We start from the raw sequence: 25,541 nt of genomic DNA, 5'->3' as shown, positions 1-25,541 counted from the left end.
ATGATACGCATGGCTGACATTAAGACTCTGGTTCCTGCCTCCACCTTGGAGAAAATATTTGTTTGTGTTTCTTTTGTTTGTTTTTTACCATCCAAGAAAAAGAGATGGGAGGCAGTGAAATAGGAAGCCTCAGTTATGAATGTGTCTGCCTTTTCCATCATGAATATTAAGTTTCATTACATTTGTTTGTTTGTTTAACAGCATTACAAGTATCATAGACTTAGCAAATTGACGAAATGTAAAAACAAAGCAAATATTTGCCAGTGTTGTGACTTTCAGCTGAAAAATAACCGGTCTATCTGGCAGTTTATAGGAATTCCGAGAAATGCTTACTGAAAATGAATGTAAGACTATTTTTACACTCCTTCTGCTTTCCATAACACACCATTCAAAGCACCTCACACGACTAGCTTTAAGTTGGGTACTTATAGCAAGCTAATCAAATGGTAAAAGAACCCTTTGCTGTCATTTAGTACATTTTAGTATCCAGAATAACATTCAGTTTATACTATACAGCTTATAGAACCTTTGGCAAGTCACTTCACCTCCCTGTGCCTTAGGTTTTCCCACCCATAAATGGAGATAATCATACTTTTTATAAAGCACTTTGAGAACTATGGATGAAAAGTGTTGTGTAAGATATTTATAAATATTATTTATTACAAGCACGACTGTTAAAATACATTGTTAAGGTTGAAAAGTCAAGCTCAAGAAGTTAGGAGATGCCAGAGTTAAGGTTGCCCATGCAACCATAATTCAGTTGTCTTGTGTGCATGAATTGTGCTTTATGATAGTCTTTAATACATGAAGACATACTATGTTCTTCACCTTATTCAGTGCACTGGATGGATGGTGCTCACTTAATGAGCAGCTTGTCCATATTCTGATTGTTCAGTGTGTGACACTAGACTATTCTTTTTTATGGGGCTCAGCACTAGAGCATCTGAGTACTTTACAAGCAGTAATGAATTTATTTTCACAACATCCCTGAGGCAGACACCCCGCATGGAAAACGTCAGCTTGAATGGTTAAAGTTTGTCAAAGTTATAAGCAAGTGAAAACAGAGTCCTGGAAAGGTAATTGTCAGGCAATCTTGAATGGATGTGTTGCCAGCCCTGCCTGTCACATTGCATTCATTATATTATATAGCATAGCTTCCAAAGACATTCGTGAGAATCTTCTGCCTCACCGAAGGCACAAACCATTTTCTGTGTATGACACTGAGTGTACAGCTCACACACAAGTGCATCTTTGGATGTGTTGATTTTTACAGTTTTCATTATGGCCGTTGACTAGTTCTATATTGATTCCTGTAGTGCAAACTACATTCTTTTAATGCGAAAGATCCAGCCACTCGCAGCTGGTTTTGCATTCCCACCGCTGCTTTTCTTTTCATGCCTGTTGTGTTCTTGACTGTTCTGCAAGCAGTTATAAAACTCCTTTCCCCTTCCGTCTCATCACTTACACATAGTACATTTTAAAATTTTCTGTGGGGTTAGTTGTGACTGGACAGCCCAGTCTTCTGTAGAAGTGAACCAATGAGCCATACATCTTCATAAATGTTTTGTCACCTATAAAACTATTTTTCCTGCCTTATTCAATGCACTATACTATTTTATATGGTATTTGCTGAGCATGCTCAAAAAGTAAAGAGCGTGTTTGCTGGTTGTGTTCAGCAGCTAACTGTCCAAGTGACAGAGTTAAGTTGTTTCTGGGGATTGGTAATGGCAAGGTGGGCCTTTCACTTCTACTCACTGGTTCAAATCCTACTGAGACTTTTGGTAACTGAAAATCATAACCATCATCTGGCTTTTTGTTGGCCCATGTAAAATGAGTTAGGGGGTCTTTATCCAGCTCATTCCAGACAGGTGTCCACAACACAGCCCCCATGTTTGGCACTGACTGGCAACTTTCATGGAGACTGAATTATCCTTCTGCTCCTAGGGATGGCCCCTGCACATCAAGCTGGGGTCATGTCAGTGAGGCTATGTCAAGAAACTGTTCTCTATCACTTCTGTTGCCAGACAGAGCTTGGGGCTCCAGGGCTGTCACACTGATACCTTTCACTGGTGGTAGTTTGCTGTGAAGTTTAAAAAAAAGACAGCTGTTTCACAGTTATAACACTGCGAGCCTACTCCACGCTGTAGCCTGCAAAACGTAACGTATTAGAGAGTCCATTCTCCCCTTTGTAGCTTAGTGAAAACTACAGAACAGTGTTAACAAGGCTTTTGTTTTAAAACCATTTACATTCTGTGTCTCAGGTGGAATGGGTCATTCACATGACTCCTGCTTGAGTTTTGGGTGAGTAGTGCTGGATCTCTTATGAATCACTGATTTGGTAGGATGCTGCTCAATAATTTCTCACCCTATGGAGCATCCATATCACTTCTTCCTAAGGCATATGCTCCATTCACTTTAATAAGATAAAACACTCACCTATTCTTTAGGGCACTTTCTGCGCTGATGGAGGGAGGAGCAAAATGAGTCTCTTACGTCTCTTGTTTCTGATTTCTGTGATCAAATGTTGTAGGAACAATAAATGGAAAATATGACTAAGAAACAGTATTCTCACCACTTGTATAACTTCACATTGAAAATTAACCACTTTGAGATGAGACATAATGTCACAATGCAGATGTAAAATGTCAGCGTGTAATGACTTCTGACACCGGGGGTTGGTGCAGAAATGAAAAGGAGAAAAAGTGGTTGGAGTGACTTGTTGAGGCTCAGTTGGAAATGTCGTTTCACATTAGATACTATTGCTGTGTTTCACACAGTTACAAATGACACTTTAAAAGAAAACGGCAGTTCGTTTTTAATGACATAGGGAAGGAGAGTGTAAAGGCTGAAGAAAACTCACTCCTGGGTAATACTGTGTATGGTACATTTTCTCTCCCTCAGAGGATTGTTAGCTTTCAGTGTTCTTGTGGATTTATAATGAAAAAGTTAAAAGATAATAAAATAGCAATCCAGTGTTTAAAAGGCACGCTGACAAGTAAATTAGACTCCAAATAGAACCTCTTAAAATAGTTCTAATCATATGAGGGAAAGGCTATGGATTCAGAATCTATTCCAAAAACTGTACTCTGTAAAAACAATAGACTCTTGTGGGGACCTACACAGCAAGCTTTTTGCTTCCTTTTTTGGCTTTGCTGCAGCAGTTAATTAACAAACATCATTTTCTAAGCTGTGCACATTCCTACTGACCTAATCATGATGCTCCTGTAGAAACAAGGAGCTGGATCAAATGGAGCTACATGAAATGATTCTGCTGCATTATAAACAAAAGTGAGGAATGAGCGAGGAGGAGAGCAATGTTTGCCAAACATGTGCAATTGTCAGGCAAGAGAATTTTATTTTGAGGCGCTCCTATAATATTTTCATATGGCCAAAATACTTCCATAGAAAAAGCTGGAAGTGAAAACAAACTACACAATTTCTGTTACTCCCTCAGTAGAGGTGTGTGTTTACATGATGCCCTCCCTCCAAAAGTATTTGCTAACTAATGTTAAAATAGAAGAGGTATTAACTGTAACCATCTATCCTCGAGTTAATCAAACAAAATAATCATTTACTGCTTCAGGCCCCAATTATTTGCCATGAAAATGAAGCATCCCTTTCATAAAGACCCTACTAGTTTTGTGTGTTTATAGATTAAAGACATTTTATTACAGTAGTTAAACTCTGTTTCTGTGCATAAGTTTACTCCCCTTCAACTTTAGACTTTTATGGAGTTGAAAGCTTCTGGCATAAAATAACTCAGTACACTGTTTAAGCAAACTGATAAAGGAATAATGTTAAACTTTTACTCTATTGTGTTGCAGGATCAACTGAGGCAGTGTTTTGCCAGACAACCCCCAGAGGCCAAGGACACAGACACACTTGTGCAGGAGGCTGACAGTCAATATGGTACCTGGAATGAGCAGCGCCACAGTGGGGACAGGTAGGACTGAGGAAGGCTGACTGTGTTGTCCCCAGCGGTTTGGCTGGGTACTGTCTGTTATATTTTTCCTTTCTGATATGTTTTCCTCTAACTTACAATGCAGTAGACTGTTTCTGAGGATATGTCTACACCAGTGCTGGAAGGTGTCATTTCCAGCGCAAGTAGACATACTGCACTAGCTTTGACTGAGTTGGCACACTAAAAATAGAAGCATAGCCACAGCAGGAGAGACTAGCCATCTGAGTGCATATCTGTGGTCTCAGATGAGTCGTACATGGTGACTGGTCCATCCTGCTGCGTGTGCCACTGCAATTATGCTTCTGCTTTTACAAGTGATAGCTAGCATGGGGACGTCTGCTTGAGCTGGAAATTACACCTTGCAGCTCTCGTGTAGACGTGTCCTGAGATATTCTGAGAAATCCAATTATTTCTTTTTCCTTAAAATGCTGTGAGCTGTTACTGTAAAAATAGCGTTATGGAGTTCCATGTTTGTCTGAATGATGTATCCCTCATATGTGCTTGGTTTATAAGCAGAAAAACCTCTTTTCAGAAACTATCCCAGCAAACTGCAGCTGGGGTCAGAAATTTGAGCTGTGTTCCTTCTTGCTCATGCACGATCCTCAGTTGTATAGCTAACAAACAGTAAAGATCCTGCAACTGGAACTAAATGACCGATTCTGTTGGTGCATAAGCCAGGATAGAACCTAGTTTATACTCTTTGCATACAGAAGAAAAAAGCATTAAAAACATGGCCTCATTTAGTAGATCAAACAGTGATGATTGAATTCATGTAGAGAGCGGATTTGTTGAGCAATATAGTGCCATTTTTATGGACTTGCTTTACAGACCACAACCAGACTTCAGTGTTGCAAATTAGATAGGTGATGACCTAGTAGTGTGATGCACGTGCTTCTGTCACTGTTTTTGTGGAGGTGCTATATACCTTGAAATACATCCATAGATTTTGTAGAGTTTAAAGGCCAGAAGGGGAACCATTAGATTAAATAGTCTGACCAACTGTATGTCACAGGCCATTAAACTTTGCCCAGAAACGTCTGTGCTGAGCCCAATTACATGAAAACATTTCAGTTTTCAGGAGACCAAACTGTTGTGTGCCATATGCGAAGAACAGGAAAGACTGAGGTGCCAAGAATGCTCATGGCCTCTGCGATGGCAGGGAATTGATTAGTGAGATATGTCCAGCTATTCCTTGCAGGTGGTCCATACCCCCTGCTGCAGAGAAAGGTGAAACACCTCCAGTTTGACCAGCAGGAAAATTCCTTTCCGCTTCTAAAGATGACCCACACAGTGGGGGAGTGATTAAATAATGAAGAGGACAGATCACTGATTCAGAGCAAACTGGATCACCTGGTAAAGTGGGCACAAACAAACAATATTCATTTTAATATGGCTTAATGTAAATGTTTATATCTAGGACCAAAGAAGGTAGGCCATACTTACGTGGTGGGGTACTCTACCCTAGGAAGCAGTGACGCTTAAAAAGATCAGGAGCTAATCAGCTAAAATAAGCTCCCAATGTAACTGGCCAAAAGAGCTAATGTGATCTGGGATGTATAAGCAGGGGAATCTTGAGTACCATAGAAGTTATTTTACTTCTATGTTTGGCTCTGGTACAACTGCTGCTAGAATACTGTGTCCAGTTCCAGTGTCCACAGTTCAAGATGGATGTTGATAAATTGGAGAGGGTTCAGAGAAGAGCCATGAGAATGATTAAAGGATCAGAAAACCTGCCTTAAAGTGATAGATTCAAAGAGCTCCATCTCTTTAGCTTAACAAAGAGAAGGTTAAGGAGTGACTTGATCACAGTCTAGAAGTGTCTACGTGGGGAACAAATATTTAATAATGGGGTCTTCAGTCTAGCAGAGAAAGATGTAACAATCCAAAGGCTGGAAGTTGTCGCTAGACAAATTAAGACTGGAAATAAGGCTCAAATTTACAACAGTGAGAATAATTAGCCATTGGCTCAATTTCCTAAGAATTGTGGTGGATTCTCCATCACTGACCATTTTAAAATGAAGATCGGATGTTTTTCAAAAAGACCCACTCTATGAATTATTTTGGGGAAGTTCTGTGGCCTGTGTTATACAAGAGGTCAGACTAGACTAGAAAATCACAATGATCTCTTTGGGCTTGGAATCTATGAACCTATGAAATGTGGTGATTTGTTTGACCTTGAGCATGGGAGCAAGACATCTAAGAAAGAGGATTCTGTGAACCACCTCAGCACCCTGGTCTACCCCATCTCCATCTGTGACCAATTTCAGATGCTTCAGAGGAAGGCAAAGAAACAGCCAAATCCTAGAATACATCTGGCCAATTGTGCATTGAGAGGGTAGCTGGGGGAATCCTTCCTGACCCGGTAGGTAATGGGCTGAAGACCTGAAGCATGAGATTTGATTATCATCGTCTTAAGGCAGAGTTTCAAGTGTTATGATCGTTTTGAGGGCAATGTAGGCACTCCTGTTCTCCCCAGGGCCCATGAAAGAAGGGGATTAACAGGGTTTAGGTATTGTCTTGGTCTCAGATAAGTCTGTCAGTTTTTGTGTAATATCTTAAATGCTAAACACAATGTAGAAATGACAGCTTTAACTCTGTCTTACTGCAGTTCTAACGTCACTTGTGTTCAGAATATGTTTTGCTTTTGCTAGATGTATAATATAAATATATTATGCTTGCTAAGGCTGGGTAGCTTTATGGTTGATGGGCTTGAAGGCCTAATGGGCTGACAAAATGATATGCCAACATCTGAATCTCTTCAGTAAGTTAAACTTTAAGTATTTTACAGCCGCCTTCTCTGTGAAATCAGTTTCCAACAACAAAGGCATCTTCCTTTCAGATTCGAAAGCAAGACCATTTGAACATTTATTTCAAAGCTGGATTGTGGCTGTGTTTAACCTCTGATAGAAAAGGAGGCCACTTTAAAAATGCTAATTTATGTAGCCATTGAACTGTCAAGCCTTGAATGCTGGGGTGTTTTCCCCCTATAGCAAATGTTGAGATCACACCCTAAAGGAGAACAAGAAGTGAAGGGAAATGCCTTAGTGGGGGCCTAGGCATTTCAGGCATTTGGCTGCCCTCTTGTAGGCGGATTCCATCATTCGCTGCAGGGGGAACACAGATGCCTGAACTCAGGACTCAGCAGGTAAACGGAGGAGCTGATTTTTCAAATACCGAATTTGCTTAGAAGATGTCAAGCTACATGTGTGTTCTGTTCATGATTTAGATCTTACTTGTGTGCAGTAGAGCTGGGAGGAGGTATGTGGCGGGGAAGGTATGGTGGAAACTTTGGCTGTTTGTCTTTTAGTAGAAACATGCAGTACTATGGAACCTGAGAGTTAAAAATATTCTAACCGTGCAGTGTAATTAAGAAATGAGGTTTCCTAGTCTTGTGGCGGTAATCTGCTTCACTCTTAATAACAATGCTTGTGTAGTTTAACTAGGAGCCTCTGCTCTTAAAGGCAAAGTGTTTCAGCTTTAAACCGTTCGCTTGCCTCACTGGTCACTACTCTCTCTCAAATCGCTCTCAGCTAGCTGATTTGGACCGTGGGCCTGTTTACAGCCATCCTTACACGTTCAGACTGTTTGTTCCTGACGAAGACCTGCTCTCCTGGGGCTTGTTCTGACCATTTTTCTTGGTTGTGTTTTACTTCAGACGTACTTTGCACACCCTTCCAAACGTTCAAGCTGTATTTGTATAAAACCTAACTTTACACCGTACTGTGTGTGCAAAAACGTATTGTGCGTCATGTGAGTCACCAGCTAACTTGGTCTTCTCTGTTTGGGATTTAATGGCTTTATTTAAATTCTTGGCTAGTTCCCTGCCCCTACTATGCCTCTTTTAGACCCCTCCTCCTGCATACAGGGAGAGAATGCCCCAGGGGAACCTCATAGTGCTGCTGGGAGCAGGGAGACTGGCCTGAACTGCAGGGCAGCCCTTTGATGGCTGTGTGGACAAAGCTGCTCCAATGCACACTGAGGACTGGCCTCCAGAACAGCTCAGGGTATGGGAGAAAGATGGAGAAAAGGCCATCTGTGTGCATCCACTACCCTGCTGCCTCCTGTGCTGCGCCTCCGGATGTGCTTAGATATCCTGCGTGCCCACAAAGTTCTTCTTGAGGAAAAAGGAGATTCTTAAATCCTATCCGTTGTGAGACTGAGGGGTGGAAAATTATGGCGTGCGTGTTAAAGGGCATCACATTTCAGAGGGGCTGATGAATGGAGCTAGAAGGCTTGCCTTGTTTCTTCCTTGCAGTTAGAAGGTCTCTGTATTTGAGCTGGCATTTGAGCTCTGCATTTGTAGGTTGGGTGTGTGACTCCCAACCTCGCCTAGTTCAGGAACTTGCTGGATGTTTTGTTTATTTTTGAGGTGGGTAAGCTTTCAAGACTCGAGGGTTTTGCACTAAGGCGTAGTGATGAGTTACGTGGGTAGCTGCATTGCAACACCAAGCGTTTGACTATAGAGAGCAGCTATAGTTATTTGGGATGCAGATTATGGCCGGGGGCTGTGTATTCAATGGCACAATGGAACCAAAGTCTGCAGCAAGACACCCTAAATTCCTCAGCACTGTTAACTTACTCTGGCCCAGAAACATACCTTTCATTCCCAGGCTGGACCTCAACTACATCCTGACACCTGTGGCACAGTTTAAAATATTCATATTTGAACAATGATTCTTTTTGAGAATAGGATTTTTACTGTATTCTCCGGGCAGCCTGGCTTCCCAGGCCTTGGCCACCCCAGTGTTGTCCAGGTGGTCCAACTTGGAACATTTCATCTGGGGCAGCCAGTATCAACAGCTCATCTCCTCAGCTCCCTGGACCTCAGCTGCAATGTTCTTCTCCAGGCAGACCAGCTTGGCAGCCTACACTTCTGGTTCCCCCCCACATCTTGTCTGCAAACTGAGCTCCAGCTGTCGGGCCCCAAGGAGCGGTGCAGGAATCATACAGTGTAATCTAACGACCTGCTACTGGGGAAAGTCAGAGCGCAGGAGGCTGCTGCTTCAGGTTGGTCCTGGCAAGGCAGGAAGACAGAAAATAAAATGGTGGGCGCCTGGCTGCAGCAAAATGGTGAATTCTGTGTCAATAATGCTGAAATTCGTAGTATCTTGAGGAAAAGCTAGTTTCTGTGGCTACTGAATCATGGAGTCCATGAGTATGTTTACACTGCAAAGTAACACCCACAGCTGACTGGAGCTCGTGGGGCTTGGATTGTGGGGCTATGAAAATGGCAGTGTAGATGTTCCGGCGTGGGCTGGGGCCTTGGCTTTGAGATTCTGGAAGTGGGGAAGGTCCCAAAGCCCAGGTTCCAGCCCAAGTCTCAACTTCTACACTGCAATTTGATAGCCACGCGGGCCATTGCAGTCTAGACATACTCCATGGAGCCCTAATTCACATGACTGAGGCAGAGTTCTGAAAGAGCTATTGTTTTAGTCCTTTTCACTGCATTGATTTATGCTCTGTTCCTATTTTCAAGGTTATCGCCCCAAACTTAAGAGCTAGGAACATAATTTTTCAAATGAAAGCTGAGATTCTGAAGCACAATTCTGAGGCAAGAGGGGAATTGGAGGCTAAATCAGTAATTGCGGAACCACAAATACACTGGGGCCATGTTTATGGGCACTCTTCACCAGGAGAGAGGAAGCAGAAATTCTCTCCCAGTAGAGCTTAGACACTGCTTGAGCTTCCATAAGAATCTCACTTGTAATGCAGTTTAGCAGATAGTGAATTAAAATGGGTGGTGATGGTTCAGTTTGGGGTGTTATTCAGGTTTGCTCTTTTTAAAAGGAGACATTTTTGTATAAACCTTTCCAAGTTCTTCAGCGAGTTATCCCTATCTTTCTTCACAGTAATTATTTTACAATGATGATAGTCTTCAGAGAGGCAAATTCAGTCTATTCTATACAAGAGTACATAGTAATTACATAATGGAATGGTATTGTTCTGATTTTAGACTAGGTGACATTTTGATATTTTAGCCATTTCCTTGGACTATTGGAAAGTTTTAGAAAATAAACTGACTGTAATCCAGTATCAGTAAGCTACAAGGGCCATGAATTTGCCTTTTGTATCCTGTCACTGAAATCTTTAAATGGAAATTATTTTGCATCGTATATGGCTATTTATTTGCAGCATGTAGATACAGAGAGTTGACTCTGGCTTTTTAATAGATTTCAAAGATATTAAAGTTAAAACAGTGCAGGATGTCTCCAGTATTACACTTCCAGACTCTGGTATTATGCAGTCTCCCACATTGAGTAAAGCAGCATATTCTCTGCAGCAATTTAGCACTGCCTTTCTGGGACTGTTTACATTAACATTGAAAATAAAACGTTGAACTTTCCTGTTCACATTTATATGGTGCCTGTTCTGCTTATATTTGGGTGCACTTTGTATGACGTAATGTTGGGATTATTCTTTAGAGGAACAGACATTCCTTGTGAAAGGCATATATTGAGCACTGATGGTATTTTAATAATTGTGTGATGTACAAAATATGCAAACATACAGGATTTTAGCCCAAAGAAGTTGCAGTCTATTCTAAATGCCATGGTAGACCAGATGCACTGGGAGGAGATGGCTTAGATTTTATTTTCTGATTTGGCTCCTTTACCTCATGTGTTGGGGAGGAAAGAATGGCATAATAGATTCTCGTGCTCTAGTTCTCTTTGTCATTTTCGTATTGATTAGCTGTGCCACAACATTTAGAATGCAATGATATTGTAATTGTGTCGGAGCTCTAACAGGGACTCTATTCAAAAGTTTGTGAGGAGGAAGCCACCTATTAGTATCAATCCAAAGAGAGCAGCTGTTGACTCAAAATATTTTCACTTTTAAAAGCTGCATACACCTACATCAGTTTCGGTCCAAGGGGGTGGTAAGGGAGAGCCTTTCCGAAGACTTACAATCAGAAAGGATTTGTAAAGGTATAGCTTAAATTGCACAAAAGGTGCTATGTCCCAGAATTCCCTAGGCACATTTCTGCATTCTTCCACACTGAATGAATCTAGAAGGCCTAAAGTTGCAGATACCAACCATCTTTCCCAATAAAGAATACTAGACAAAGGTCCCTTTGGAGCTCATTAGCACCATTTCTTAATTGGCTGGGAGGAGGACCGCTGTTGAGGGAAACAAGAAACATTTCTTCTGCTTATCTGCAGGAAATTGTCTGTGCAGTATTACCAGTCCCTGCCAACCTGGAAATTAAGACATTTGCTGTTGCTTGATTAAAAAAACCCTATTTTTTCCAACAATACGTTCTTGAGTGTTTTCCTTTCAAGATTATCACTGTCAATCACACCAAGTACTGAGTGCTGCTCTTCAAAAATGTGCTCACGTGTGTATGTGTCTGTATATAAAATACACATGCGCACTCAAGTTTTAAGATTTGTGTTTCTTAAAATAAGTTTAGCTAGAATCTTCTCAAAAGCAGATACTGAATCAGAAAAGACTCTTAGCAGAAACGAGTCTGAGCCATGAGTGCTTCATTAAAGAACCAACAAAACCACCACACAAGCCTTGCCAGGTTATGAAACTGCTTTATTTCCATCTTTGTCTTCCCTCTCCCCTCAAATGCTGCACCAAGCCTGCGTCCTCTAATGGTTCTGCAGAATAACTGACCAATTTAGTCTGCTTGTCTGGACATGGAGTGATTCCTCTCCTAGCTAAGTCAGGGGTTGGAGTAGGGGGATGTTTTCCAGGACTGAATGACTGCTGTTAATGGTCACCTACCAGTCTTCAAAATCTCAGTATTGGCTATTAAAGAATATCTCTTTTTTTAAAATGTGCCTTTAAAGACTTTCCTATTCCAATTCTAGGTTCTGATGCCATCTGCTGCGCAACATGAGTAACTTCATACCATGGTTTTAAAAAACAGTTACTGGTGGGGATGGGATAAGGTGAATGATTGACTGAAATACCTCAGAATGAAGTGGAGAGGTTTTTCTTTAGTGGAATGGTTGGAGAGGCAAAATGCTCCTTAATGTTAAACTGGAGTGAAAACCATTTGAAAACAGAGTGGAAACAAAGTAAATTGAAACTCTGTGAAACTGTGTAATGAGCATGGAATGCCACAGCATGTGATTGTAGCATATTGCCACAGTGAATGTGCACAGCTTGAAATCTGTGGCCCTTCCTCTCTGATGCAGACCTCCCGTTAGTGATCCACACCTTTTAAATCTTGAGGCTAGTTCTTTGTGTGCTGTATTTAGGGGCTACACTTTAAAAGAATCCAGAATCTGAGCTAGCACAGAACCTCCTGTTAGCACATATCCTGAGTGGGGTGAACAGTGATGAGTAGAGATAACACTGGTGTGCTGTGCCCTGCACTGCCTATCCGCCACTCCCAGGTGTCGTTCAAATTGTTGCTTACAATTGCTTAATTCCACAGTATTTTAGGAATGGTTTAATCTAGTGATTCCCCTCTGTCCCACCATGGCAACTGCAGGCCAGTGTTGCTTTCATTTTCCTGAGTGGCTAATCTTTTGATGGTTGCCTATATAGGGATTGACCCCTAAGTATTTCTCTGCCTAAGTCGAGCCTTAGGTAACAAATATAATTGCAGATAGGAAAGACACAATATAAATCCTAATTTAAGATGTTTGAGCTTCGTCCTCCCAGTCACAGAATAGCATCTTCCGTGACACTCCCGTCAGGGCAGATGGGAAGTGCTGACCTTTGGTCAGGCCAGTGGCTCAGGCAGCTAAGAATCAGAGAACATTTAATTCCACTTTACTGCTGGCAATATTTCACTTCCCTCTGAGTCAGGAGTAGCTGAACTCCTCACAGCCCAGCTCTTCACTGCCCCTTCAAAGAGACTACTAAATACCGAGGAAACACTACATTGTAATTCAAGGGGCTGGCCCACCAGAGCTAAAGATCATCGCAGATCTCACCACTATCTGCTCTAAGTGCAAGGCACATTTCTTTGACCTTATCTTCTGTAACGTGAGGGGTGAGGGTGTAAAAATTCCCGAACAAAGCACTCCTTCTCTGCACACACTTGTCACCTTGGGGAGAGGATGAGAGAACAAACACGTGACATGTTAGGCACATCATTTAATGAACCTCTGGAAGGCACTCAGATACGGCAGTTATGAGGGCCGTGTAACAGACTAGGGCTTACTGCTCTGTGTTTGTATGCATACAGATACGTCATACTCAAAGGAATAAAGAAAATGCTTTCGACAGCTTCATGCTCCTGAGGTGTATAGGCAGGGCGTGAGCCTTCTGATTGTTTTCTTTTCAAATGTGCTGCAGTTCTACTCCATCTGGTTTGTCCCTTTTGTGCATCTAATATGGAACCTGGTTTAGGATCTCCGGAGAGTTTGCTTAATTCCACAGAACCTATTAACAGATATTTGTTTAAAGTGGACATTTGCTATAAACAAAATTATGCTTTGAGCTGAAATTTTACATTTATCTGCATGTATTCTATCTGTCTAGTTCTAATACTTACAAAAAAAAGGTCTACACTACAAAAAAAAGGTAAGTTCTTAACTCAGATTAGCCTACCTGTATTAGCCGACTCAGGTTAAAATAGCAGTGAAGACCAGGCAATTTGGCTTGTAACTCTGATTAGCAGGCCAAGTGTAACTGGGCAGTCTGGGATTGAATTTAAATTGCTAATCCAAGGTAGAAGCAGAGTTGCTGTGTCTTTACTGCTATTTTAAATTAAGAACACACATTTTTGTGCAGTGTAGACGAATCCTAAGTGAAGCCATTGGTGGTGAAAAAGTCTTTGCAATGAAAATGATTCACCCTTCTCTGCTGGTCTGTAGTGTCTCTAAATGATACATTTGTTACATCTAGATGTGGTTTCAGCTTTTGCTGTGAATGATTAAAGGCCACATCCTGTCTGTCATCTGTGACAGTGTAAAGACCAGGCCCAGTGGGACTGTTGCAGCTTCTTTGCAAAAAGCATGGCAGGATTTGGAAGTCCACAACACCTGTATCCTGTGACGCTTTGCAAAGTTTTATTACAGTGCAGCACTCCAGGGGGTTGTAACGCTGAGGTGGGACTGGGGCCAATGGATCTGTGGTTTATGGATCCATTTGCCATTCTCCCCCACTGCCATTGGGGCTAGTACAAGTTTGGGGCTGCAGTTGTCGCCATAATAGTTGCTCTGGGCCCATTGAAGAGGACTTCTCACTTCAACATCCGTGCATTATCCCTGTGACTCAGGCCACACACTAGTTCCAGAACTGTATAGTCTGTCCTGCTGCATATCCCATCCTGTGTGTGTGGTACATCATGATTGCATTCTAAGTATGTATGATTAAAATATACTTGCATGTATGTTCGTTCATGCAGCGTGCTGCTTCAGACTTCATTCTCTTGTGTTGCAGCTTTGTGCCAGAGTCTCCTTCCTCAGAAAGCAATGTTATTTCAACAAGAAAGCAGCCACCAAATAGCCGGCTGTCTTCTCTCTCTTCGCAAACGGAACCTGCCTCCGTGATCGATCAGCGCGATTCCTCCAAAGATGAAAGGAGCACAAGTTTGGACCATTCCAGCACTGACCTTGATTCAGCTGAGGGTATTGAGGTACCCCCTCCATCAGATAACTACCTTGAGGAGAAAACCACTGACTTCTCCTTCATTGATGTAAGTCACCATAGAGGGAAGGTGGTTTGTTTGTAAGTATGTTACCTATACCGTTGGCATAGCATTTCACTATGTCTTCGCCCAATTTTATGTTCAACCTTGTGTTATGCTGCTTTATCCATTAAGGCTTCCTCGCTGACTCCTTGTGTGAAAAGTTCAAGATAAATTGCAATGAAAGTTCTTCTGACTTCCCTTCTCATTAGGTCTGTGTAAATTCCATTAAAAGAGTCCAAAGGAATGATGGCCATGAATAAGCCCTGCTGTTGGTTTGTTAATGCTTCACTTCAACTGGCCATTTTTCACTGTGCTCCTAGGTGATGTGCTGTGAAAAAAAGTTTAAAGGCTCTGGAAATGGAAACCATGCATTTCAGAGACAACATAGTTAAGTGATACAAATTGCTAGTGCTCACCATGCTGTGAGAAATGCAAATTTAAGCTACAGATATTGGGGTTTAATACTACTTTTCTAATTTACAGTGGGACCATCTTTCTGCAGTCCTTTTAAGATCATATTACTAAAATGATGTTAGTTTAAAGAGAACAGAAATTGAGAATCCTCTGAATTACACAGGAATGTTGGTAATATAATTCCTAGTCATGCACAATGTACTCAGCTTGGTACTATACCAGAGCATACCTACAGATAATGTGGATTTCAGTTTTCAGGTGCAGTCTCTGGGAAGTAAAAATTTATCTTGAATAAGAGTTGCTCTTCTTTTATGATTTGTCAGCTCGTGGCAGATTCTGTATAGAAGGCTTGTTGCAGTCTCTTCCCCCAGCCTCCCCCACACAGTAACCCCCCTTGTTCTGTAGTAGAATTTACAGCTCAGGGGAAGGTGGAATGTAGTGTTGTAGAAGCTGCTACAATGCATCTATTTATGTATTAGTGTAGCTGACCTGAATAGCAGTAGTATAGCTGGACAGCAGACTGCACTGTAATATGTATGAAGGAGGCAAGCACTTTCTCTTCCCGTAACTAAGCATAGAGAAGTCTGTATCCTGGGCTGCAATGCAGCTGTTTCACATCTTACTGCTAGTGGATTCTGGATGCAGGATACCTTATAGTGGCCTCTGATAGGACCACAAATCATAGCTGCGAGTGTCATTTCAAAACCGTGATGACTTCAAGCATAGCGGTAGAAGTATAGACGGCCCTGATGCTGTTTTGGTGAATGGTTAGTTTCTGAACTGAGACCTTCTAAAATATTTGTTTTAAAATACAATCATTCAGTGGGGCATGGAGGGCCCAGGGCCTGTGCGGAAAGACTGCATCAACAATGAACAACTGCAGTGATCTTTGCTCTGCAGTAATCCAGTCACTTTTCCTTTGTGCATGGAGACGGCATTGTTTTAAATAATTGATCATCTCTTTTTTGCCGAAGGCCATGATATTTAACTTTCAGTCTTTTTGTTGCCGGCAAATGGTTTGACATTTCTGAGGATGGGGATCAGTCAACTGGGAAATTATAGCAGATTGTCAGAGGGAGAAAGAGTTTCATAATCATTTTAGGGTTTTGTAAATCTCTGCCTTCTGACTGGCTGATGGCCCTTTTCACCTAGTCAGAGCGCACAGATTATCATCGTTTGGTTATTGAAAAATAACTCAGACACCCAGAACCAAGCAGAGTTCAGAGAACTGTTCAAATAGGAAACCACTGTAGTTCCATACCTGTTGTTGTACAGCATCTCAGCACTCTGAATACATTTGATGTAACTGAAATCTAAAATAAGTATGATGATGATAAAAGCAAAACTAGTCTTAATTAAACTGAAATAATGTTATGCTTAAAAATAAGACCTGAAGTAGTTATGGAGTGAACTGCTCCATTTTCAGGATAATTGAAATTCCTGCATTTGATGGTATCATTTTTCTTTTTAAAAGCAAACCTCTGTCCTGGATTCCAGTGTCCTGAAAACCCGTGTTCAGCTCAGCAAAAGAATTCGCCACCGGGCACCTAGCTCCCATTCTCTCAGGAGGAGCAGACGGATAGAGTCTGACAACAAACTCTCTGTGATGGAGAGTACTGACAGCACCTGGATGTTTAAAGACTCCACAGGTATCCCTCTCTGTCCTGTGAAATAATTAGTCATGGTGCAGCTGGGTTGGAGATATATTATGTCCTCTGTAGAATCTTGTCTCCTTTTCGTTGCGTTATTGTCTCTATGGGTACTCCACTGTAGGTGTCCACGCGCCTGCGCATCTTCAGTCAGAGACTTTTGTCAGCAGTGTATGCCGATCCATGCTTGTGTCCTGCACATCCTTGTGCTCCAGTCCGAGGGGATATAGGGAGGGATGAACCCACCACCACTCCAGTTCCTTCTCAACTGCCTGTGGCTAGAGATATCCACTGACTTCGCATACCTACCTTGTTTTTTCCTTCTTATTCCCATTATTTCATTAATGCTGTTCATATATTTTACTTTGTTGTTTTATATTTTCTTTCCCCAGCACAAGTTCTGTGCCTTAATGGGTCCCCTCCTTTGTTTTGCAGTCAGGGCCCCCTGCCCTTGCCCCCTGTTCATCTGCAGCCTTGGGTGTGCCCCAAACCCTGGGCTCCAAATCCTGACAGACCTGACACAGGTCCTTGCTCCTCAACAATGGGCATTCCAGTTGTCTCAGAGAATCTCACATCCCATCAAAGAGCAAGTCTGCTTTGGCTTCAAGAGCAAATCCGGGAAGCTGAGGTGGCTGCAGTTGCTCCTTATTGAGCGTTCTGTTTGAGACCCGCCACCACTCCAGAGTCCAAATCTTCCTCTACACCTTCCCCTTTCCCACCCTCATCCCTGTATACTGGGGTCAGCCTCTCAGGCTACTCCAATGATTTTTTCCAGCTCCGGTGAGCAGAGATCAAGTGGCAGCTTGTAAACCTTCTTAAAAGAAAAAAGACCTCAATCCCCTCATGGGGAGTCTGAGAGAAGGGAGAAGTTGCCCCGGAGACCTTGCCTCCCGGTATGGTAATGTTGAGTCTTGTGGTTCCTCCGGTTGGAACCTGTAAAAAAGGCTTCTAGCACATTGTGTACCAAGAAATCTTACAGCAAGCAGCCCTGTTCAGCACCATCATTGGTACCCTACTTGGAGCGCTCCAATCAGAGAGACTCCTTGAAGAAAGCATCTTTGACCTCTTCCTCGGACCATCCCATCCGTCCATCTCCAGTACCACTCACCGCAGCTCAACCTGAGGGTCAGTGCCTAAGATCTCTGGCACTGATTAGATTCCTCTCTCAGGAGGCTCTCTAAGTGTCAGTAGAGCCCAAATTCCCTCTGTGACCCGTGCGTGCCTAGGGTGGCCCACCTGAAAATGCCAAGTCAAGGCAGGCTGCAAAAGGAGAGCAGATTCTCCCAAACTGGTGGTGCACAGAGTCCCCAGCCAGTCAGAAACAGTGCTTCTGATCCCATACCAGTTATCAGCAAGCTAAAAACGAGAAGCTACACAGCCCCCTTTACTGCATTTCAGTCTCTGGCCCCCAATTAGCAGCTAGGTCCAGTAAAGAGAGAAGTTATTAAAACTCTATGTTCCCTTTACCAGAAATGTTCTCCTGATCCCTCAAGGGTCAGCCACGTAACCAGATCAATGTGAGTTTGGATCTTACACAGAATACTAGTCACTTGCCCCTTCCAAACCTTTCAATTGTGCTCCCTCCCCACTCCCCCCAACAGTGGTGTGTCACCTCTGGGTCCACCCTTCCCTATATACTCTTGGACCAGAGCATGAGGATGTGTAGGGAACAGGCGTGAACACTGCTGACAGAAATCTCTGAACTAAGGTGGACTGGCGTGCTCACTCTGAAGTGGAGCACCCATACGGACGAAACTTCTCAAAGAACTCCATTTACTGCACCAGTAAGTAATCTCTCCGTATGCTACTAGTGAATCATGAATGTGGCTACTTCCCCACTGTCATGGTCACCTACGTCAGTTCTTCCCCTCCATACAGCAGTGGGGAGGGGGAGTTCCTGGGACATGTGCTGTAGGTTGGAGGAGCCTTGGAAAGCCACGCTGTTCAGGGGATACAGTCAGCCAGGGTGAAGGAGGGCAGCGGTGCAGATTTCTGTTGCCTCTGGCAGGTCATGTCAGTTATGAAGGCTTCACAATTGAGCTTCCAGCTTGTTCCATGAGAGGAGGGGACCAACTCCTCCTCCCTGTCTCCTGATGGAAGAATTGATGGGTGGGATTTTCAAAAGCACCTACATAATTTAGGAACACAAGTCTCACTGACAATCAGTGGGACCTCTCATGCTAAGTCACTGAGGCACCTTTGAAAATCTCTCCCTAAAAGAGCGCTGTGTGCATTAAAACTTGGACTCTGCTCCTCTGTGTAAGGTATGCCTGCATATGTTAGAGTGAGGTCTTAACCTTGAGTATTGTGGCAATTTGGTTTAATAACAGAGGCCTTTGTTCTGTAAATTCAATTTGCTTTTTGACTAAGTGCACAAAAAACACCCTAAGCCACTACACTCCCATGTTGTTATTTAGTCAAAAAATCTCAAGGCTAGCAAATGCACACTTTCCCACTTACAACAAAACAATGAGATCTTCCAACCAGATGGGCTTAATGTTGATTTTAGCCTATGGTAAATAAATTCTGGGTGCTGAGTTATTGCTATGTTTTAAAAGAGAAAAAGCTATAATAAAAGTGTTGAAATTATAGCAAGGCACACAGTGATGATGGTATTGCAAGTTCTCATTTCTTAGAGTTAAAATAACTGAACTACTAAGATCTGCTGTTTCATCCATCTTGCGTTTCCTCCAGAGTTATCAGTTTACAAATCCTTTTAAAGGTGAGAGGCCACGCCTGTAAATGATGGATTGCTGTGAGCCGCACATTGTAGGATTATTCAAACATGACTGTTTCAGTAATATGTATATTTTAGTGTTGTGCTTTCAAACTCCTTCCTAAAATATTTCATTAGTTTAAAATAGCACAGACACGTAAGTCAGTGTTTCTGGGGTGCCTTCCCTCGCATATTATAGCTATAAACCATCTGTGTGAATTTATAAGAGCAATTATAATTATTCAGGTTCTGTGAATACATTATAGATGTAGTTGCATAGAACATTATATAGCTGCCAAAAGGGATCTTATCAATAGCTAATGGGTTGAAGAGAGCTCATTAAGGTTAACTCAACTGTTCTAAGTCCAACCGACAGAAGTGTTTATAAATTGTCCCCTTCCAAGCCCACTAAATCAGTTCTTGGCCCTTTGTGTTCGTCAGAGTAGAAAATGAAATGTATCAAGTTTTGAAAACTCTGCTTCCTCACAGAACTGCCTGAACAGCTCATCACAGGTACCTATAACCAACTCTATTCTGGGCTGGTCGTACATAGGCACCATGGTAATAAGTGCTGTATCTGCCTTTGCTAGTTACTGGTATTCCCTGATGAGGAATTAGTAGTGTTGCGACTGGCACATTGAGTTGCTGACTGGCCTCTCATTTTCATGGGGACACATTAAAGAGAAGCAGTTTTGGGGCCTGCCATCACTGCAGTATCTTAAGGCTCAGTGGAGTGGAGAAAAGAGTGCACAATCAAACCTTCTGCTGATTTCTCTTTGAAGGAGATGAAGAGCAAGTGGTCCCAGCTCATTGCATGTTTGAGTGTGCTGGCTGCTTTGTTCTCATGTTAGTAGTAAGTAGCTGCCCTTGCATGCCTTATTAGTGATCTGACTAAATAAAAAATTACGTGTTTTTTAAGACATTGAATCAGAAACGGTAACATTACAAGGCTACGGCTGCTTCTGTTTCAAGCTGAGACCTATGATGATCATTGTGTAAAGCCAAAATGTAGTAAAGAATTTCCAGGAGGCCAGTGAATGTGAGTGAACTGTGCTATTGTAAACTTAACCATTACACACACGTGCTTTTATCCTTTAATGTATAAACTGAGCCATTCAGAAGCAATAGGTGAATTAATTTAAGGATACAATTCTGCCATTTTACAGCCCTAATAAACAGTGTCTCTACCATTAGGTATTTATAATGTTTCCGTCCCCGTGGTATGAGTACTAAATCATGTCAAATGGCTTCCACTGAGTCTTCATGATTCTACTGCATAGCATTTTTACTCTGTGTATACTGTTACGTAGGAAGAGGGAGATGAGGTCAAGGAATGGACAGAGTTTGCTGACCAACTTGCTTTGTTTCTGTTTGGATGTGTCTGGTGTGAAATAACATCTGGTTATTGTAATTTTTTGTTAGAAGAGAAATCTACAAAACAGGAAGAGTCTGATGAGGAAGAAAAAATACATCAAATTGAGAGATCCTCAGCTGCACAACCTCAGAGGCTTCCTGTTTTTCCAGGCATGGACCACTCTGTTCTCAAGGTGAAGATAGGCAGATCATACTAGATCAGATCACGGGGTTCATCTAATCCAGTATCCTATGATAGACAGTGGCCACCATCAGATGTTCTCCAAGGAAGATGCAAGAATCCAGAAAGAGCAATTTATACAATAAACTTTTCAGAGGAGATACGTTGATGATCTGTTAGATGGCCTAAGACGCGCACAGAAATGTTGTACATGGCTTTTTCACTCATTGACCCGATATCATTGATAGAAATATTGGCAGTGGTTTGAAAGGAGATTTAATGTCATAAGAGTTCCATTTTTTTTTTCAAAACAGCTCAGATTTATGGTAAATTCCATTATTAATGTATACAGTTTATGGATTTCAGACTTGTGCTTTCTGCTGCTTCATAAACCAGGGAACTCATTCGAGTGATCTGATTGTCCTCCAAGCAAATCTAAAAGCTGCTTTTTAAAAAAACCCTTTTTTCTAGGCTCAGCTTCGGAAAAGACAAGAGCCGGAGAGTCCCAGTGAAATACATTCTGCACAGCTGTCTAAATCTCAATTCCAGCAAGGAGCTTCTGGTGGCAGGCTACTGCCCTCTAGTGCCGAGAAGGAGAACAGGTGAGAGAGCTTTTTAAATATCAGCAAGCAGTAAATTCAGAGACCTGTTCATTTCCTTGCTAGGAACCAGGAAGGAAATGGCTTATTTTTCTTTTGTTTCTGTAATGAGGTATTGTCACTGTAGGATAAAGTTTATTTTGCTGTGTCCTTAGGTCAGAAGAAATGTCTCCTCAATGGCTGAAAGAGCTGAAATCGAAGAAAAGGCAGAGCCAGTACGAGAATCAGGTTTGAGAAGGTACAGTACATCAAAACTACACGTGTTACTATGTAGAATTTGGGTCTGCCCGCTTTGCTGTAAAACCTCTTGTTTTTTCATCCAAAGGAGATTCTTAACTGAAGGAGAAAGTAACATGCTGTTACCTTTAGCCTTTGTAGCCTAGCAGAAGCAGTGTATGTTTGGGTATTCCCACCCTATTCCTACAGGATGTGGGTAAGCTCTTGCTGTGACTGGTACAGCCATGTGGCTCGACATGCAGCAAATACATATTTGCAGTGCTCAAGCCCCTTAAAGCTGATGCGAATGATCTGAAGCTGTGAATGGAAAATCTATTCCGAACTTGCTCTGCAAGCATAGAGTATAAACAGATTGTATGTAACTGTGCAATCCATGAGCAAGACCGTAAAATATTTTCATAGTGAAACAAATCAGATTTCATTGGAATTTACTGTACAGTTTATCCAATTTCCCACCCTTTATTTGTTTTCTTGCCTTATTTACTAGCCCAGATGAAGGCTCTGTTAACTTCTCGGCAGGCAATTCTTTTGTAACACTTACCATCCTGCCAATTTTACCACAATATATAGAGTCCTGCCACTAAGCAACTGTGGTTTTGTCATTGGTTAACTGGTACGTCCTGCAGATGGATATTTAAACCAGTGGAGCACTTAGTTTCAGTGATGCTCTTAATAGTTCATATGAAATTTAATAACACAGAATAACTTACGACTGCTGCTGCTGCACCAGCAACATGCAGAGAGCATGATTGATGGTGCACATGTCACAGAGACGCGAGAGTCCCACGGGTGGTGGGGTTAGGTAATTTATGAACAATGTCATACTGCAGCTATTCGAACGGCTTCTGGTTTTTTTTCTTTCCAGATACTGATTATGACTAGGAGAAGATACAGAAGTATAACAGAAGCCTTAACTCACCTGAACCTAAAATTCACACATTATGCTGCTGCTGTTTGCTTCCTGCCTCGACTGCTACGTGCATGGTGCCTTTCTGTTTTGTGGAGAAATCTGCTTAATATTCATAGACAAATACAAATCTGTATCTTCTCAGATAGAGAAGAATATAGTCACTTGAGAACTACTTGAAGTAAGATGGCGTGGTATAGTTAGCACTTCAGAAGGTCTTGCCAGACGGTAGGAAATACTGCACGTCAGAAAAGTCCTTTTGCCTTCGAACAAAGATCACATCTCTGCAGAATTAAGCTATGTTTAGCACCTGAAGCATCTGAATGCTGGTAATGTGTGTCAGGCGTAAAGGCTAGGGTTTGTATTTGTTTATGAAAAGAACAAAATTTTAAAACAAATTCATCTTTCTTGTGAACTATTTAGAATGAAGTTTGTGGAAGAGAGAGTGAAAGTACAAATCATGTTTACTGCCATATTGAAAAAGGAAATTTGACTGATATTTTGTAAAGGTATTTTTGATTGGCTTATGCTTACACATGATCCGCTGATCAGGCAGATCAATATGATTTTTAGATTGAGCATAATATCAATTTTTCATTCTTTAAATGGGATTGTATGGACTGTCGGCATGTAGTGTAATTGCATCATTAGAATGTCATGTTCTTAGGAAGATAAAGCAATAATGTCAACCAGTTATCTTTAAAAAGAGATGTAAATATTGTTTTTATTACTAAAAAGGAAGAGACAAGGAAGGATGTATAGCCTTGTCAATGTGAGGGTTCCAGGTAATTGTTGAATGTCATTTTAGAAGCACCTCAGATTGTCCCACTTGATATTTTTATTAGTTACTCTGTAAATATCAGTTTTAAGTGTTTATTTTTATGCTGATTTTGTGGGATAAACTAAATGCAATCTCTAACTTCTCGAATGTTTATCAAATGATCTATACATTTTACTTTGTTAAGACTAAATGGTGGTATGTTAGCCATGTAGATAATACTAACATCACAACACAGGTGTGTCAGTCAACTTAGAAAAGTTTTGGTGTTTTTGGATACAGATTCTGCAATCTGTAAGATATTTTTTTAACCAAGATGTCCATTTATAAGTAAATTATGAATTTAAAATACATATTAATTAGTTTCTTTTCCCCAAATAAGTGCTCTTTTCAGAAAATCTTTACAAATATACACTAGCATTGTACAGCAGGCACCCCGTGACTCCGGTAGAGAGAGTAAGTGACATGCAAAGGAGAATTGAATCCAAGTTGCTGAGCTCTGTCTATTCTGCTATTCTTGTAACCTTCTGTGGCAAACTGTTTGAGCCTGCACACTCAAACGTGATGAAGCTGTGCACAGTTGCATTGTGGGGGCAAAACACAGAGTTTGCTGTCTACAGCACTGCAGTTCTTGTCTCCCGCTGAAAGTTTATTTAAATTCAATATTAAAAATCAAGCACCAGCACTTGGCACTCATTTTCCCCTTTTCTGATCAGCAGTTCAGAAGTCTTGATTTATGTGCTACTACCACAACAGTGCACCTGCTAACCAAAGGATCATGCCCAGTCTGCCACCCATCAAGCTTTTAGCTGCCATAAACCATGTGCCAATACTTGTCATAAAGAAGTCACAAATGAGGTGATTTCACTCCCAGCCCATACTTGAATAAATAACCGCAATAGGTCAAGAGATAAGTCCAGTATGCCCTTTTCCCTTTTAATATTGGAGTTCTAACAGCAGCACCCCTTATTTTATAGAACTACAAATGAATATTTTTCCATTTCAAAATAAAAATGTCTTTGCTCAGTTCTTTGCCCTGCTCCGTGTAAGAAAGGTGACAATGCCAGAGACACTGCTTTCAAAGTTTCTTCTGCCACAGGTCAGTGAATTCTCAGATATTACTGCCAAATGGAGTCACACTTCTGCCCTCTTTCATGTGGAGAAACCGCACCTCCCCTCTCCTTTTAAGGGCAGGGGGGAGAAGTTTCCAGATGAGCGCAGTTGTCCAAACTATTAAAGAGACACTGTTGACTAATTTTTAAAACCATTTGTATATATTTTCTGCCCATTGTTTATGTGGTGTGGGACCTGTTTTTATTTTGGAAATGTAACTTTTATGCAAGCCTTGTATTTTTCTGCATTTGTAATGCATCATCCAGCTTGTCTTGTCCGTTGTGCACCAGATGTTCTTGATGGTATTGACATGTACAATTTGAACAGTATTTTATTTTTAGATATGACAGAAGAATGTTGGTCACTTTTAATTTCCCTCGCTAAGTATGTGGGTGGCTTTTAAAAAAAAAGTAATTTGGAACTCAGATAAATTTCCCTGTGACCATAAGAATACTTAGAGAGGTTTAATTTTAGGGTTGTACAACTTGACAGTGTCTCTTTAATGACAGTAAGAGTGTTTTGTTCCTGATGCAACAAAATAAAAGCCACAAACTCTTTAGATTGTTAGCTGCAGTGTTTTTGCTGAGTATTCTGGTAAACTGAGGGGTTTGGTTTTGCATATTGCAAAGCCCTTTGAATGAGTGTGTGTTTCCACTTCTGGTTGGACAATGCACTGAAATTTACTGTATTTAGTAATTTTATTGCTACTGAGAAATGTTTAATCTTAAATATATCTGATTAAATATATCTTTAGAATGAGGTTGAGTGGGATAGTGTTTTTCCTGAACTTTTATTTCTTTGTATTATATGTGAATTAAATAGCTATTTCCTCTTGGGACTCCAGGTTCCCACCATGTAATTATTGACACGTCTATAAATATTTATTACATATATGATAACATGCTTTAAAACTCCTTTCTTTAGAATAATTTCAGTTTAATTTCAAATAATGCTTATGAAACTTTTTACTATTTTACTTTAACAATCACATATTATAATTTGCTGTTAATATGAGTCAGGAATGAGCTCCTAGCTG

At 41.3% G+C, this 25,541-nt stretch overlaps 1 protein-coding gene across 5 annotated transcripts in view; it reads left to right on the top strand.

Annotated features, from left to right (window-relative positions):
- KIAA1671 (KIAA1671 ortholog) overlaps nt 1-25,265 on the top strand; it is a 133,365-nt gene extending 108,100 nt beyond the window's left edge. For all 5 annotated transcript variants that reach the window (XM_067539424.1, XM_067539423.1, XM_067539425.1 and 2 more), the window contains 7 exons: nt 3,825-3,943; nt 14,309-14,564; nt 16,447-16,621; nt 20,760-20,884; nt 21,343-21,473; nt 21,626-21,708; nt 22,573-25,265. In XM_067539424.1, the coding sequence (XP_067395525.1) occupies nt 3,825-3,943; nt 14,309-14,564; nt 16,447-16,621; nt 20,760-20,884; nt 21,343-21,473; nt 21,626-21,704 (885 nt within the window). In that variant the 3' untranslated portion in view covers nt 21,705-21,708; nt 22,573-25,265. The remainder of the gene's footprint in view (nt 1-3,824; nt 3,944-14,308; nt 14,565-16,446; nt 16,622-20,759; nt 20,885-21,342; nt 21,474-21,625; nt 21,709-22,572) is intronic.
- Nucleotides 25,266-25,541: the final 276 nt, after the last annotated feature.

This window comes from Emydura macquarii, unplaced genomic scaffold (assembly GCF_026122565.2).
Source record: "Emydura macquarii macquarii isolate MOO-44397 ecotype Brisbane River unplaced genomic scaffold, CSIRO-AGI_Emac_v2 contig_554, whole genome shotgun sequence".
NCBI lineage: Eukaryota > Metazoa > Chordata > Testudines > Chelidae > Emydura > Emydura macquarii.
Note: the sequence above shows the minus strand (reverse complement) of the source record. Positions and strands in the feature narration are given on the sequence as shown.